The sequence below is a fragment of the Saccoglossus kowalevskii genome, chromosome 6, assembly GCF_978046115.1.
Source record: "Saccoglossus kowalevskii chromosome 6, keSacKowa6.1, whole genome shotgun sequence".
Taxonomy (NCBI): domain Eukaryota; kingdom Metazoa; phylum Hemichordata; class Enteropneusta; family Harrimaniidae; genus Saccoglossus; species Saccoglossus kowalevskii.
In genome coordinates this window covers 42,017,088-42,034,775 of record NC_140646.1, presented here as the reverse complement: position 1 = coordinate 42,034,775, position 17,688 = coordinate 42,017,088, and the positions used below count along the sequence as shown (strand labels likewise).

The window sequence follows — 17,688 nt, the reverse complement described above, 5'->3', positions numbered from 1 at the left end:
TCAATTTCAAAACATCGATTATTTACGCGAATCTGTGCATCTCGAACCCACCAACTACACATAGAGGGCGCAATTTTAAATCCCAACAAACTCAATTTCTGCTTTTCGGTGGAGATCAAGGAGGTCGGTCTCAAAAATGTCGTCTTTTTCAGACCATGCACTGGAAGAAAAGTTAAACGGGATCAGCAACTCACAGCAGAGTATCCAGACAATGTCGCTGTGGTTAATTCACCACCGAAAACATGCAGGAACCATTGTAAAGGTCTGGTACCGTGAGCTGCAGAAAGGTACGTCTTGTTTTGAGCGTCACAGCTGTTGCACAGAACCGTGTTATTGTTTTATCTCCATGTTTAAAGCTTCCCATTGATCTATCGACCAGTATTTGCTGAGAACTAGCATACTAGTATTTGTTTTTGAGTAGGGTGTTGATCGTAGTTTGTCCCAGGTAAACCAAGGTTACTTTGAGTGACAAAGTTGAAGGGTCAACCATATATTTTTTTAGAGTGGGAGGGTCACGTTGACCGTGTTATGAGCCTAGCCAATCCAATGCTGCACAAATGCTTTCGATTTGAGATAAACTGTTGCAGTTGTCTGAAGATATTGCTCTTCACACTGATATTTTTAATAGAAGATTTGGCGAAAATCCACTGTTTTTGGCATCGACGTATTTTCGCTCAGAAACGCAAGGGTGATAAGACTCGATTTTCAAGTACATAGGTTGTTTGGATCGGACTGTTTTTGTTGTTGTTACGAGTTCGTTGTAAGTCTAGAAACATAACAACGTGAATATAGAATATGTTCTGTTTCAATACAGAATTTTGATATGCCAATTGGGCATTACTGGAGTGTCCCCTGTATAAATGGTTCTCTACTCTCCAAAAATTGACAATGGTACTAGCCCAGAATGGACTTCCTGTTCAGCTTGTCTTTGATTGTAGCATTCACTTGAGCGTTTTAGGATAGTGGGAATAGAAGCAAGTAGATGGAAATACCAGTTACATCACTAATGAAGATTGATGATTCGATTGCTGGCCGGGATATCTGTATTTAGTGTTCATTTCTATGCAGTATGTCTACACTCGTGATTGTCAATTTTGATTTGTAAAATCATATCGCTGCTGTCACGATGGACGGCAACGGCTGACAGATTTTTTTGGGTTCTGTGGCGCTCTTGGCACGGGCCACTGATTTTTGGGTTTCCTTTTTTTTTTCTACTATTCTGACGTTTACTTGGTCGCACTTTATATATACCAGTCAGACACTGTCAGTAAGTAAGTAAACGGACTGGGCTATAGTCAACATGGGACTCTGAAGGCCCCAGTGATAGCGTCATTGTACATTAATGAACAAAATTTTCATTACAATCTCATGGTTCCGAACAATCCAAAAAGATCGAAAAAAGGTGCATTATTACCGGGTAGAACAAAGAAAAATAATGCCTTTTTGTCAAAGCTATATACAAAATTCTCCTATTATGGGAGTATACATGTATGCATTAAAATATGTATATACCCATTAAAATTATCAAAACTTCAAATAGCACAAATGTAAACAAAATTATCTAGAGTGATTTTGGATTTATTGAAAAAATAGCCAAAATGCTGTGACATTGTCTAATTGGTGGTGGGAATTACCAAGCTAGCTTATAAAATAGTGAACAAATATTTTTCTTAAATATTACTAACTGCGAAAGACACCCATCACGATTTTCTTGTTTTCTAACAAAATACAAAGTCCCCAAGTCATAATCATATCACGGTAAATTATAGTTTATTTTACTGCAACATAGAGCTTTCTAAAATCTTTACACTATTTTGTAATAGATCTGAAAGATAAAATGCATTGAGAATCACATAATAAAATGTTGCTTTCTACAAAATTGCTACAAAATTTACGTAGCAGAGCCAAATAGTTGCCAGTGCAATGTCTGTATTCCTGATGTAATGTCTTTTTTTTTTTTTTTTGTAAACTTGTGTCATTCGATTCATTGACAACATGTCAACAACAACATGTCACAGAACCATTAACGTTGCTGGGCAGATCCAAAATATTATAATCAATGGAAATGTTTGATTGCATGAACAGAAGTTGAAGTGAGTGACATTATCACTGTGTGTACACTAACCATTTCTTCCACAGAATTCATGCAAAATCTTCATCGCATATCACACCACTTACCCATCATCTTAGAAATAACTGCTGCAGTACATTCATGAATTTCATTGTCTCCACTTTCGACAAAGTCAAGCGGAACTATTCATTTACCGATTGACCATCAGTGTGAACTTGACATTTTCAACTTTTTATTAAAAATGCTGTATGGGTTTCATGTACCTTGGGTGGTTTTCTCTAAGGTTTTTTTATTTTGTGACTGTACCTTCACTACTCTATTTTTAGTGCATATCGATATTTTTGTTATTTTTGGTAAAAAAAGTTATTGTGACTTCATAAAAATAGCTATTTCAATTTCTTTGATATTTTATATTAAGGTCCACCTTGAACCTTAATCAATTTGTTCATTTTTAGCTGGCAAAATTAAGTATTTATGACAGGTACATGTGTAGGCGCTGCTCCAGTGAGATTTTTCTGTCCCACTTTGAAGAAGTAGACTATTCCCTTTATATACAGTAAATTGAGTTAAAGTCCTGTGTGGGATTTACAACTTCTATACTTAATTTCATGACTACTATTGAACTGAAATATTTAGGAAGTGCACATGAATTTGAAGAAGTTTACCACTTTTTAATCACTAAAAGTAATCTTTGTAATGACCTATTAACGTCCTTATTACAACTTGTACCCTTATGGCATCATGTTTTTTCTTTCCCATGTGTTCCACGCATAATGGGTCTCCCTACTTTAATCACTAATTTTATGACTGGGAACCGATCGATCCACTTTCCTTTGAAAATAAAACAATCACTCGCTTGCCAACCACCAAAAATACAAATGTTCTATTACTGTGTATGAAATACCGGTAGGAGTATTAATGGCAAAGTTTCAAGATAGAACATGTATTTCTTCTCTTCTGTATTTCTGGTCCACTTCTGAAAAATAAGATGCCTTCCTATTGTATCATTTGTGTATGATTGACTCAAGTGTGACCTATATCTGCACATTTACATATTCACAGCCATCATGCTCTTATTTACAATGTAAAGCAGCTATATAGCTAGGTCAATCAACCACGATACAATGCTTAGTTATTTTTCCTGCGTGTATTTCTGGTGAATAAGACAAAATTGCAAACTTAATTTGCATGGCTGTCAAACTGTAAGCTTCATATTTATGTTCAATAATTGTCAATTTCATAAGTTTTTATTTTCTTCTATTTTGAATGCCAATTGTTTGTTTGACATGACTATTTGCAAACTTAACTTCAACTGTTACCCTTACTTAAGGTAGCGGGACTATTATTTGCATACTTGTTTTCAACTTCTAATTGTGACCAAATGACTACAAATAGACCCAGGAAAGTATATATTTTTAGAATCGCCAGACTCCAAGCTTTTCAAAGGTGTGTTTGCCATGCCCGTATCTGCATTCTGCGGTGCGTTACTTAATCAAAAGGGAAAAATTACTTTTTTTGTAAAAAAAATTATTACGCATTTATGCTGGTGATAAGAAGTTTTTTTTTCACTTTTCCTAGTTGTTCAATAGTCTGGTAAATTGAATGTGTCTGGTCAGTTTTATTCAAGCAAAGCGTTAAGGCGTTTTAAAAAGTAGTGTCCTGAATTTTAATTTCTGTTTTAGTCGCATTGCCCCCAACTCAAACCACAACACATTGGTAAATAATCCATGAAATAGTTTGTCTGGACACATTCAAGTTCCTCTCATTGTCACCTTAAAGCCGTGAAAATTTGGTGTTAATCCGACGACAATAAGTATATGTTATTTTTTGTTAAAGACCTTGTATTTTGAAAAACATAAACTCCTAGAAAACTTCGATGAAGTCACAGCAAAGATTTTCAAACTTGTTTATCTGCACATGTTATATTTTTATTAGACGCATAAAATCCTTAGGAAAGGATAAAAAGGGTCTTACAGAAAGAAATTAAAAAAAAAAACTACAATCTAAAAAAGAAAACAAAAAATAAAAACATTTCTAAAAAAAAAAAAAAAAAACAAGTCAAAAACAAAAAAACACAATTTGCAGCCAATGGTGAATACAGAATATAGAATGAACACAGAATGTGGCCTAATACACTGATAGTTGTTGCTGTTTTGTTCCATAGCTGTTTTTTAAGAAGACAGCTAAGGCTGGTGCTAGAGTATGGTTTGCCATAATCAAAATGAATTTATTCTGACTATTTTCTTTATCAAAATTTGGAATTTTATTTTGTGCAGTCAGGAATAATTTGTCCCTATGGTGACTGTAAGCTGGACATTTCATTACAAAATGTTGCTCATCCTCAACTATATTTTGGCTGCACATATCACATGTTCTTTTATCCAGCCGCACATTATTATGTCTGCCTTTCTCAATTTTAAGGTCATGGTTGCTTGTCCTGAATTTTGCAATTAACCTTCTAAGACCATGGTTCTGCATATTAATTAGGTAATTTTCAATTTTTAAATCTTGTTTGAAAAGTCTGTATGTTCTTAGTTTGTTTTTAGCCAAGGTTAGTTTTCTATTATCATTATGCATGTCTAAGATCCATTGGTTCTCAAATGATTTGTTTATTTTTTTATGAATAAAGTCTAAATTTTTCTTAATTATTTTTTCACTTGAGTTTACAATGGTGACAACATCTAAATCTTGCATGAGGGTTTCTACACTTGTAAACCATTTACTTTTTACATTCTTGTTTACTAAGTAGGCTTCTCTTAGTAATGTGTTATCAGAGTTTGTTACCCGGTTGAAATATTTAAGTTGTTGTTTCTTGATAAAACAGTCAATGGGGTACCTTCCTAGCTCACCATAAACAGCCATTTTTGGTGTGAATTTTGAGAGACCAAGAATGAACCGACAAAATGAAAGATGGACATCCTCAATTGCAGACTTAGTTGTGCTTTCATCACCCCAAACATCACTACCATATACAATAATTGGTCTTATCAGTTTGTCAAATAAAGATAGTTGGAGGGGTATGTTTAGTGAGTTGTCATAACCGAGTTTGCATTTCAAAGCAAAGAGAGCTTTCATCCCTTTATTTTTTAAATTATTGATACCCTCTTTATGTTTGCCATTAGCACTTATAGTTATACCCAGGTAATTAATTTGCTTAACTATGGCAATTTCTTTTTCAGCGAAGAAGAATATATTATTGCTCAGGGCTCTGTTTGATTTATTGAATACAATAACCTTTGTTTTCTCTGTATTAACAGCCAGGCGCCATTTTGACGTATATATTTTTAAGTTGTCTAAACAGTTTTGTAGCCCCCTAGCAGATTTAGATAAAATGACAACATCATCTGCATATAGGAGACAACTTACTTTTCAATTATCAAGAACCAGGGAGTCACAGTTTTCAGAGTTGAAACAGTTAGGTAGATCATTTAAGAAAATGTTAAAAAGAGTAGGGCTAAGATTGCACCCTTGTCTGACTCCAACTGTTGATTTAAAGCTCTCAGTTAAACCCTCTTTTGTTTTAATTCTGTACCTGTTGTTTTCGTACATGTTTTTTATTATTTCAAACATTTTACCTGATATGCCATTTTTATGGAGTTTGAAATAGAGACCATTATGCCACACACTGTCAAACGCCTTTCTAAAATCTATGAAGCAAGCATAGATTTTGTTAGACTTGGAGGTTATGATATCTTTTGAATGGCTATTATTATAGAGATATTTTTGTACAATTGTTTTTAATATAAAGAGATTGTCTGTGGTCCTGCAGTTTTTCCTGAAACCGAATTGATGCTTTGAAATAATATTTTGTTTGTCCAAGTATGCTATTAGCCTAGTGTTCAGGATACTGGTAAACAGTTTTCCTAAGCAGCTAGATACTGCAATCCCTCTGTAGTTATTAGGAATTGTCTTGGACCCTGACTTGTGAATAGGAACGACTAAGCTCGTGTTCCAACTGGCTGGAAAAATGCCTGAATTATATATATGACTAAACAATTTTTGAAGCCCTTCAAGAATGTAGAATTCACCATATTTAAACATTTCATTACAGAGCTCGTCCTCCCCTGATGTTTTATTTAGTTTAAGTTGATTAATTGCTTTTTTGATTTCAGGTATAGTGATTTGGGCATTTAAATCATTTTTGCTGTTTGTTTTGTTTTCAACAGTCCAATCAGTTTGACTAGTTTCATTTAAATTGTTTTTATTAAGGCGATTTGTTTCTAAATCAGTTGATAGACTGTTATTGTTTAAAAGCTTTTTAAAGTAAGACAGCCATTCATTGGGCTCAATTGAATTGTTGTTGTTATCTAAACAATCTGAGTTTAAGTCTCGTAACAGCTTCCAAAATTTTGATGGTTCACCTTCCGAATCATTTAGCTTTGATAACTGGTGCTGTTTTAAGTCATATTTTTTCCTTTTAATTAATTTTTTATATTTTTTTTTTATGACAAAGTATTTTCCCCTGGTGAACGGATCAAGGGGATATTGCTGAAACAATTTGCTAGCAGATTTAAGTTCATTTCGAATTTCCCAGCATTCTCTATCAAACCATAATTTGGTTTCTCTTTTTTTTCTTTTTTCTAATTTTGGGTGTTATTTTTTTGACAGTTTTGTCCGCGACTGATGACAGCAAAGCACTAAATTCTGTAACAACATCATCACAATTGTTTGAATCAATTTTGTTTATAATGTCGCTAATTTCGTTTTCTTTAGCAATTTCAAGAAGTTGCCTATATTTTAGTTTTGCTTCACTGTCCCAGATGTATTTTGCTGGTAGTGGTTTCATGTTCATTTTGACTTCACGTTTTTTTATGTTAATATTGTTAATATCAATTTTAAAAGACAGAGACAGTGATATGGGGCAGTGGTCTGAGATGCAGGTTAGGTCATGCACTTTGAGATACTGAACATTTTCAAAAATAAAAGTAGATGTGATTGCATAATCAACGGTACTGCACCCATTTGCTGTGTAGCAGGTGTATTTACCAGATGAATCACCAATGGTGCGCCCATTGAGAATAATCAAGTTACTGTCCATGCAAAGCTCAATTAATTTTCTACCAAACCGCACAAGCGATTTGTTTTCCCATCAAGGTCTGTTTTAACATGTGTAGGAGCATCCAAATGTGTAAGGCTATTGGAAACCAAAAAAATAAAGGAATGGGATAGCTTTAGTTCAATAAAATCGGCAGATAAAAACACCAAAATCAATGATTTTTTTCAGTGGCTGCATGGCTCCCCTGGTCCGGCAGACTGCTGTATATGGCAGAGGGTGCACAGACGGTGTTGATGGGCCGGTGTTGGTCCCCTGTGGAAGAGTATAGTACTAAGACCCCAGGGTGGGGTGCTGGACCAAGCGCTATCTGTTCAGTGTGGTGTTTGGGATCGAAACCAGCAAAGTCTGGAGCCAAACCTCATCCCCCAACTGGATTTCTTGGTTCCTTCTCCCGACCCAGAACCATGAACTTTTGTTCAGTTGATGGGTAAGGGGGTATGGCCGCGTTCCGTGGAATTTCTCAGCATCTCAGTCAGAAACAGAGAAACAGTCCACAATGCCCTGAAAGCAAATTTGCGAACCATTAACATTTTCAAGTTTGTGGCCAGCACACTGGAACATATTACAGTGTGTCTTCAGGACTCTGAAGGCGGAATGCAGCAGCCTCCTAGACCAGCAGACACAATTGTTGGCAGGACTGTTATGTGTGATATCCTGCTGTATCATCTGGCTCTCTTGGCAGGGGCTACCTCTGTGCAGCGGGATGCTGTTTTGGCAGCTTGTATTTTCGCCAGCACACTGAGTCATGGGTTTTGTCACTGCCTCAGTTACGCAGACTGTACCTCTTACATTCTCTTTGATGGGGAGATAGAGGGTACGGTACGTCTTGGAGTAGATGATACAGATGGAATCTGTGAACCAGTTGGCTGCTGCCAAGGGCAAGCGGACGGAACCCAAAGCAGAGAAACCGCGGCACCTGCTGGCCTGGAGCAGCCCGGAGGCAAGCACCCCTACTCTCGGGGGGGGGGGGGGGGGGGGGCAGGTGGAGGATCCTTCTCCTCCTCAGGTGGTCACCCCCTTTAGGTCGTGGGGGAAGCGAGTTCGGGGGAGAAGACAGAAGAGATTGTCCCCAATGTAGAATCGCTGTACCCGTGGCCACATATCCCTGTCGCACACAAATTACTCTGGTGTATTCTGGCTTGGAAGCAGTGCTGACCCTGGACACTCCAGGTGGTGATACATGGTTACAAAATTTCGCTGCTATCTCTGCCTCCCCTGTCAATGTCTCCCCCAACAGGGTGCTGCTGGGGGATCTCCTCAAAGCAGAGGCAATCCAACAGGAGGTAGACAGTTTTCTTACAAAAGGGGGCAATACATAGGGTAGAAGACCCGGCAACAAATCCAGGCTTCTACTCACACGTGTTTGTAGTTCCAAAAGCCAACTAAATCACTATCTGCTCCTCGATCGGTTCCACATGGATACACCAAACACTGTTTTACTCTTCTTGCACCGTCAAATCATTTAAGCTGGATGTATGTTGGTGGGCGGGTGGAGACAGTAACTAGGCGGCCATAAAACTTGATGGGCGGGCTGCCCACCTAAAACCCCTTGTGGAGAACACTGTACGTATACATGTAGGGAAATCTTTGGTCTCAGACTCATGAGTGCTGGGTGTAATATTGGTTGGAACTTGGCTATGCTCATGTATAAACATTAAAGAGTCTTTGCGTTTTTAGCATGCACCGTTATGGTCTCTTAGGACTTGATTCTCTCTTATACGCAGGTGTAAAATATTATTTACAGATGATTGTTATAAGTGTATTTACCAAACTGTTCCCACAGATAGTTCAGTTGTGTAGTTGAGTTGTTAATATTGTTAATTAAATGTGTACATACTTTATTACCAGTGTGTTACTTTACATAAAATATGTAATGAATAAAGGCCTGCTTCTCTCTTTTTTTCTCACAGTGAAACCCTCCAAAAAATTAACTTGCATGTACCTTGCTAACGATGTGATTCAAAACAGTCGACGGAAAGGGACTGAATTTACAACAGCATTCAGCAGTGTTCTGGATCTTGCATTTAAACATGTTGCAAGGTAAGGTCTTGGATTCGTGGCTTCCCTTGGAAGCATACATCTATGAAAATGGACTGTTTCACAAAATAAAATGTGTATGCATCTCGCTCATTCATGTATTAATAATTCAGTAGTCCCCATTTGACGTACATTGTAATGCTTGAAGATTTGTGTTTTATGTTCTGAACATGAGTCTGTTACCGCGTATGCGTCAGACATCAGTTGTCAGACATCTCTGGATTAGTAAGTCCAGAAGTAAGACATATCGGTAATGTTATACATGTCAATTAGGTTTTCATTTCATTTAAATTTTCCTGGCATCGATCCCTCTCGCTTTTGTACTCTTGAATGTCAATTCAGCTGAATACAAACAGAGATCATGTCATTGACAATGACTTGTTACCTACGTTTTTACAAACAAACCACTCCAGATACTTCTTTGAAACATTTTTTATTCATTTATTCAGTCATTCCGAAGATGCTGTGATCAAGTCACTGGACAGGATTCTTAACATTTGGCGGGAAAGAGGTGTATATGAAGCAGATTATGTAGAAATTTTAAAAAGAGCATTAGGAACATCCTGTAAGTCTCAAGTAGTTTGTTTTTCTGGGGAATTCCTAGCATATTCATCAACTGCTTCTGAATTTTCAATTCTATTCTAGTGTAATAAGCACATGCGTTTATAGTTGAATGGTCTGCTTGTATAACAAAGTCTGTGCAAGTTTTATGTACACACAATCTTCCAAGATTTTTTAGCACACATTGTAGAAACCCACATATGGTAGTTGTGTTATAGAACCACTGTTACATAGTGCAACATTACAGAACATGGCATGTATATTTCTTGTCTGCATGATTACAGAAAGGCAAATCTTGATGCTCGAACCTTTTTTCTCAGCATCTAATCATCATCCTCACACACCGAAGAAAAAGAGAAAAATTGAGTTACCTGTAGAAGAAGAACTTGAAGATGAGCTGTCACAGTCGCCACGGGAACCACCAGATGTAAGACATTTTTTGTTTGTTTGTTGAGTATTAAATATTCAAAGATTGACTATCATGAAAAACAAATAAAATTCAGAATAGTTGTATAACTGCACTGTAGCATTTATTGTTCTTTCAAGCATTTTATCATGAAATGCCATGCTTATGTTTTTAAGAAAACGAACACAGATTATGCAAATTACCCACCATGCTTGGGAAGAACAATGTAGCACCATATGAGTTGCCTGTTAAACTCACAGTATTTATGCCATTAGGCAAAACATACTTGATAACATACAAGCATAGGTAGGTAGGTATACATAATGTATCAGGTTTAGATACTTAGGGATAAGCCATATATATCTTCAGTTTAGGGTTATATTTTGTACTACATAATTTATAGGTGCTTCATGATATCTTGAGTACCACTGATCAAATTTTAATAAGACTAGGTACATACGGTACAGTTCTCGTGAAAGCTTTGGCTTTTGTGGCATCATTGTCACCTACGCATGGCTTCATTGTCGCCTCAGCATCGCATCATTGTGGCATCAGCTTCGCGTCATTGAAAATTGTGTTCGCCTCGCTTATTTTGTGGCATCATCGTGGCCGCAGCTTCGCAGTCTCATGGCATCAGCTTCAAAGTATTGTGACATGAGTATGACCTCATTATTTTCACACGGAAAGGCAATAGAGAAAAACACATGTACAGAAGTTCGATATGTAATCGATTTGAAATTCAAAGCGGTAAGGGGAATAAAATAATATGGCCAAGAGTAAAATGACATTTTAAAAAGATATCTTGTTTAATTATTTAATGTTGCGAGTATTGGGTACCAAAAACTATGTGAAGTACATTGCAATCTGCAAGGTAACGAGTGTCATATCGACTGCAAGGAAAATCGTGATAAATTTAAATCACACGATGCAATCGTCGTTCGGATACAAAACAATTTGCTATATGAAATGAAACTGTTCTTGTTATAAAATTACCTTATTTTCGTTCATTTTCTTTGCTGGTAAGAGAACAGATTCAGATTCTTCATTTCGGTGGTATTTTTCTGTGTTTCGTTTAGTTTTAGCCGAGTCCGATCCCATGCCCGGACTACTAATACATGCAAAACGTATGTATGCCGCCTGGTGCGTCGGCGTTCTCGCCTGCCATCTTGATACATAGGTCCAAAACAAGTGCGTTCATTTCTAAACATGATTGTATGATTGTGGTGACGTCGGCTTTGTAAAATTTTACATCCAATTTTCAAAATTAAGCCACAATCAGTGACCTTAGCTCGATCTATACATACTTTAAAAGTATTCTCACAAAAAATATTTTCGAATAAAAATGAGCCACATCATGCCCTGTAAAAAATCGAATAGCACTTGACATGCAGAAATAATTTATTGGGCTTCAGAAAAAAACGGATCCATTTCATTGTAGCCGTAAATATTTGATGACCAGTCGATAAACAATTTGAAACTTGTGATACACACGGAAGTCCTGGGTCACGACCTGGGTCACAGAACCATATTTGTCCGTATTATCAACGGGACTTTGTGAGAGAACCACACCCACATTTTCAACCAGTTTTAGTGCGTACGTTGCCAACAAATGTTGAAAAACTTGTGAATGTTATGGATTTGAATGAAATAAAGTTAGCTATTGGTAAGACTGGTTAATAATATATCCCTCGATGCTCTTCGAATTTTTTAATTTTATTTCAAGGTGTGAAATGGATAATTGAAGTTCCATCGATTTCAAGGCGACTGTTTCACCTCGACAACTCTACGCTGTGTTGTAGTTTCGCGAGGTATAAAAAATATATAATAAATAGTACTTGTTTAATTATTTGATTTTACAGCCCGCAAATTACGGGACATGATCCCTATGAATTACAATAAATAAATGCTGATTGTGTTGAATGACGGACGTCAGGACCGTTTAGAGAAACCAACGGGGATCGATATTCCAAAGAAATTATTGGGACACGGTCGGTAGACATTTCAAACAAATTAAATTATTAACGAAAGACGAGATTTTTCCAGATATTTACGAACATACAAATGTACTGTCATAACAAATATATGCAAAATTTACAAATACACAAAGAGATAAATTTTCCAATTTATAGGTGCTTCATTATATCTTTAGTACCACTGATCAAATTTTAATAAAACTAGGTACATAGGTGCTTTTATATAATCCACAGATCTGATTCCTTCAGGGTTGAAATCCATGCATATTAATTACCTGTTATTAGTTTCATATGCATAACTGTAATGTACTAAGTACTGTTGCTTATAGGGTTATGCAATTGGTGCTATATTTTTGTTGTCTGATATATCTGGGTATGACCAAAATATTAAGTCATTGTATATGGTCATTATTTCATTAAATATTTATAATTCTAAAACCATAGCTACTTGGAATCACCCTAATCATTTTCTCTGTTAGAAGCACATATGTCTGATGTAAAAATAAAGGACAAAGATTTGTCTATGGTCAAACTAAGACTTATTAGAATGATTTTGCATGCTTTTATGTGTAATGAAAATGTGCTTCTGATATAGTAATAAATACAGTATTACTTAGTTGTACTTCATGCCTCCAATACCTTCAGCACACAAGAGTTCTTTCTAAGCTTTTTTTGATTGCTTACATACCTGAAAGTTAACAAAATTGACATCACACTTATGCTAAAGCTTTGTATGCAAATTACTTAATATATTTGGTAACAGGTATAGGTGGGCTAACACCTCCAAAAGTCGTGTCAAATTATATGCTGTACATTACTTCTTGCTGTCATCAAAACAATTTCCAGATTTATATTTATTCACTTTCTCCTCTGATGACTCTTCACCTGTTTGCAATTTCATTCTTCAGCCAGAGGAATTAGTAAAGGCGCTAAAAGAACTGGAACAGTCAGCTTCAAGTGATGCTGGTGTCAGGGAAAAAATAGCAAGTCTGCCACAAGAAGTTCAAGATGCAACACTTTTAGATAAAATTACCAGTAAAATACCATTCTCATTTATCTGTTAAAGTGCATGATTGAGTGTACGAGTAAGGTTTGAGAGTGTGTGGTAACGATGTGAGACGACTTCAATTTAACTTTACATCGACTTGTGACGACAGGACCTACATTGTGATGACCCTCATTATTTTCATAATTTATTTAATATTTAATCAAATTTAAGTCGAGTTTGTGTAGCTTAGGTTTAGTAAAGGGGGAAGGTATGGTTCAATTTATATTAATATAATTTTCTATATTATGTCACGGTATATTCAACTTCTATTTAAAGTGCCTGTGAAATGGCTGCTATTTTCACGCCTAAAATTATCCCTTGATACATAAATATTATTAATTTTTATGTTTCTAAGCATAAATTATTTTTTAGCTCTGCTGTTGACTTTGTCGAGCGGAGCTTATCATACGAGTGATTGTCCGTTGTCGTCTGTGTCAATGTTTTACTGTTTTGACTTCTTCTTGAAAACTACTAGCCTGAATGCTTTGATACTTGGTGTATATGTACCTTGGGTAGATCTCTCTTAGGTTTGTTCATTTCATGTTGATATCTTCAATTCTCTAATTTTGGTGAATATTTTTGTCATTTTTGGTAAAAAGTGATATTTTCGACTTCTTGTTAAAAACAGCAAGTCCAATTGCTTTGATATTACACATATAGGTACTACATGTGGATCTCTCTCAGATTTGTTCATTTTGTAATGATATCTTTAATTCTCTAATTTTGGTGAATATTGTTGTCATTTTTGGTAAAAAGTGATATTTTAACTTCTTGTTAAAAACCGCAAGTCCAATTGCTTTGATATTACATATATAGGTACTACATGTGGTCCTCTCTCAGATTTGTTCATTTCATGATGATATCTTCAATTCTCTAATTTTGATGATAATTTTTGTCATTTTTGGGGAAAAGTGATATTTTTGAATTCTTGTTAAAAACAGCAAGTCTACATATTGTTCATTTTCTAATGATATCTTCATTTCTTTAATTGAAATGTGCATTGCTAACAGCGGAGCTATCTCAGCCGACAGGCTGCTTGTTTTAAGTGAAAAAATGTGTTTTAAACGCAGTCTACGGCAACTTCATTTTGGTGTATTTTATATTGAGGCTCCTCATTAGCTTCTCATTTGCATACAAAAATTTCCCTTGTGACGTCAGAAGGGGAAGTCGCTGGGTAGCTTGCATTGCAGATACATGTAACTAAGGCAAATTTCTTGTGCTGTTTTCTCCTCTTTGACTAAATTGTCACTTATGTATTTGTTCGTCGAAGAAGAATGGACCATAATGAACACATAGTATCAAGTTTGTTGCACGGGGTTGAGTTAGATGCTAAATATGTTCGTTCTGGTGTAGCGGATCACCGTGATCCTCACCGGGGATCGTCACCTGTGCATGTTTGTACACTGTCGCTGGACAAAATCAAGTTTGACGTCTGAATTGTCTCGTTATTTAGCAGGTTACTAGGCACGTCACTACACTGTTTTATTTCATCGATCGTCTGAATAAAACAAAAAAAACTTTCAAAATTAAAATATAAAGAGAACATATTTTAACATTCTAAACATTAAACTATAGTGATCAATGAATAAAATAAAATAATTAAAAATACGACAAATCACAGTAACTGAATAAATGACAGCCGCGTGGAAATAAATTGACATTTTGTTGAAATAGATGAGCGTGTCAGCTCACGACGAGGACAAGTGCGTTAAAGGTGGCATTTAGTTGGATAAATTCAGAGTGGATTCGATTTAGCGTGATCCATGGTGTGATTGTCATAATTATGACATCATATTAAAACTTTATTTGGTGGAAACACATTGACAGCCCAAACCCAGATTCTTATTCCATAAATTATTACGCAGATCAAGCTGCAAGTAAAGGTAACAGAGGTGTGAATTCGATATTCAACGACAATCACCGAACAATTCAGAAACATTTAGCCTGCGAAAATGAAAAAAATTAGCAGTGTGTAAGGGCTGTGTAATTTCCTGTTTGTCCAACGCTTCGTTTTTCATGTCATTGTCAAAATTATTGCTACCTCTTACTTAAAACGGACTAAATGGTCTCTATAAAACGATAATCAGGATCGCAAAAAGTCAAATCATTTGAAAAACTTGCCCGACCTCTCTCCCTCTACTGAAAGCCGCCTCGGTGATCATGGGCTGGTCCAGAATCTATTTCTTTCAAAAGTGTTGCGCCAGGTTGTCGGCATTTATCTTTAAACCTACCGGTAGTTGTTTTTTTCATGGACGAGAACAGTTTTTAAAAAAAAAAGAATCTGTTAAGTTAAGTGGACACTATATATGACGGTGTAAGGAGAAGGTCCACCCCAACCATTTCTCGTTGCTTTCACGGCGTTCGTCCACTGATGTCGCACCACACAACATCTAAAAACTCTCTCAAAAAAAAAAGCCAAGCGAAAAATGTATATCGTTTAAAAGTATATTGAATGACCAGTGTTATTACGGCTCAGGGGTATGACTTCCTCTCATGTTTTGGCATTTGGTGGAGCATTTTCGACGAGAACAGTAGACTGTTTCAGGATAGGTGGGCCTGGTTACAACACAAGAAATATCTCAAATTTACTTGGATCCGAGTAATAATTTTCTGCAAATGTATGTGTGCGCGTGTGTGTGCGTGTGTGCGTGTGTGTGTGTGCATGTGTGATAGAGTGGTTGTATAAATGAGTTAATAAGGGAGTGACAGAGCATATCCATGTAAATACACCTGTTATTTTAGTAATAGTGCATGTATATACACCTGTTATTAACAGTACATTGCTATGTATATACACCTGTAATTTTAGTAATAGTGCATGTATATACACCTGTTATTAACAGTACATTGCTATGTATATACACCTGTAATTTTAGTAATAGTGCATGTATGTGCACCTGTTATTAACAGTACATTGCTATGTATATACACCTGTAATTTTAGTAATAGTGCATGTATATACACCTGTTATTAACAGTACATTGCTATGTATATACACCTGTAATTTTAGTAATAGTGCATGTATGTGCACCTGTTATTAACAGTACATTGCTTTGTATATACATGTGTAATTGACAGTACATTGCTTTGTATATACATGTGTAATTGACAGTACATTGCTTTGTATATACACTTGTTATTTTAGATAAAGAATCAGCAGAACGATTATCAAAGATGGTGGATGATGCTTGTTTGTTATTAGCTGAATATAACGGAAGATTAGCGGCCGAATTAGAAGACAGAAAACAAGTTTCGAGAATGCTGGCTGATTTTATCGCTGGACAAAAAGAAAAATTAGCAGCTTCAGAGCTGAAATTAGAAGTAGGTATTCTGGTTTTCAATTCACTTGATTTACAAATTACAGTGTTTTTAAAAAGTATATGTTAGGTATTGTGTACACAAATAGATATCTACAGCTAATAAGATATTACAGACATATAGTCTGGTCCTCATTAATCTGAAATACAACCCAGCTTCTTTCAAAGGGAAGCTAGTAAAATTATATGTCATGCTTGCTCATGATTGAAGTTTTTGGGTCAATACAGTGCTATGTTACAAGTATGTTTATGTTTTGAAATGTTTATAGTGTGCAGTGAGCATGATGTAGGATAATGATATACCGGTATACTGGTAACCAGAGAAAGAAAGAATAGTAGAATACACACATGCACTATTTTGATGAGATATTACTCAACAGTTTCTCATTTAAGACATGTGTTTCATTATTCTTCAATGTTAACAGTCAAAATAAAATAAAATTGTTTTATGGAACAATGGCAACAAATAGCTTGCATCTTAAGGTGAATAATAATTATATTTCCTTCTTTTTTCATATACAGACATATAAAGAAAAACTTGCCAAAGTGACGCGAGTTCGAAAGGAGCTGAAATCCCATCTTCAAAATTTACCTGACCTAACACTATTACCTGATGTAACTGGTGGTCTTGCACCTCTGCCTTCAGCTGGTGATCTATTTCAGTGAAGTTTGACCAGCTTTTAATTTTATCGTACTATACCTGTTCATCTTCAATACCTGAATATTACTCTATTCACTTGCCATAACAAAAGAATAGAATTGATTTCTGATAGTCCATTCTCAAACATGCATTGTTTTTTTTATTCAAGACATAAGCACACGTGATATAGTTTGGCAATTTGATTGACTGGACATCGATTGACGTAGATGCAAACTGGTGGTCATTATTGTTAAATATACATGTCAATATGTATCCAAAAGTTACTGATCTGATTGTTATTTTGCACATATATGAGATATTATATGTGATGTTATTTTGTTTTATTTTTCATCCAAAATTTGGCTGTCTGGTGGCCATTTTGTTGTTGGAACTTATGTATAAAATGTTTTGACCAATTTGATCATATCTTTACAAAGTAGCATGTTAATAAGACATTTATAAACCACTAAAGCAAATTTAGTCTCACATGTCAATGCAACATGACCAATTGGCAGCCATTTTTGTTTTTAAAATGTGTGGCTTACTTGTGTCTGCGACATGTATAGCATGATTTACAAC

General features: G+C 35.7%; 1 protein-coding gene across 1 annotated transcript; it reads left to right on the top strand.

The window, feature by feature from the left end:
- The first annotated feature begins 64 nt into the window (after window positions 1-64).
- Window positions 65-17,254, top strand: LOC100378639 (regulation of nuclear pre-mRNA domain-containing protein 1B-like). Its single transcript, XM_006824321.2, has 7 exons — window positions 65-287; window positions 9,038-9,167; window positions 9,614-9,729; window positions 10,046-10,152; window positions 13,013-13,139; window positions 16,298-16,473; window positions 16,992-17,254. Exons 1-7 carry the CDS (start codon window positions 137-139, stop codon window positions 17,133-17,135), a joined length of 951 nt encoding a protein of 316 aa, XP_006824384.1. The 5' UTR covers window positions 65-136; the 3' UTR covers window positions 17,136-17,254.
- Window positions 17,255-17,688: the final 434 nt, after the last annotated feature.

What these genes read in the sequence shown, in the direction of transcription:
- LOC100378639 (XM_006824321.2), top strand. Translation starts at nt 137, where the DNA reads ATGTCGTCTTTTTCAGACCATGCACTGGAAGAAAAGTTAAACGGGATC. An exon ending in GTACCGTGAGCTGCAGAAAG is followed by an intron (nt 288 to 9,037) that starts GTACGTCTTGTT and finishes TTTTTCTCACAG; the next exon opens with TGAAACCCTCCAAAAAATTA. An exon ending in CGCCACGGGAACCACCAGAT is followed by an intron (nt 10,153 to 13,012) that starts GTAAGACATTTT and finishes TTCATTCTTCAG; the next exon opens with CCAGAGGAATTAGTAAAGGC.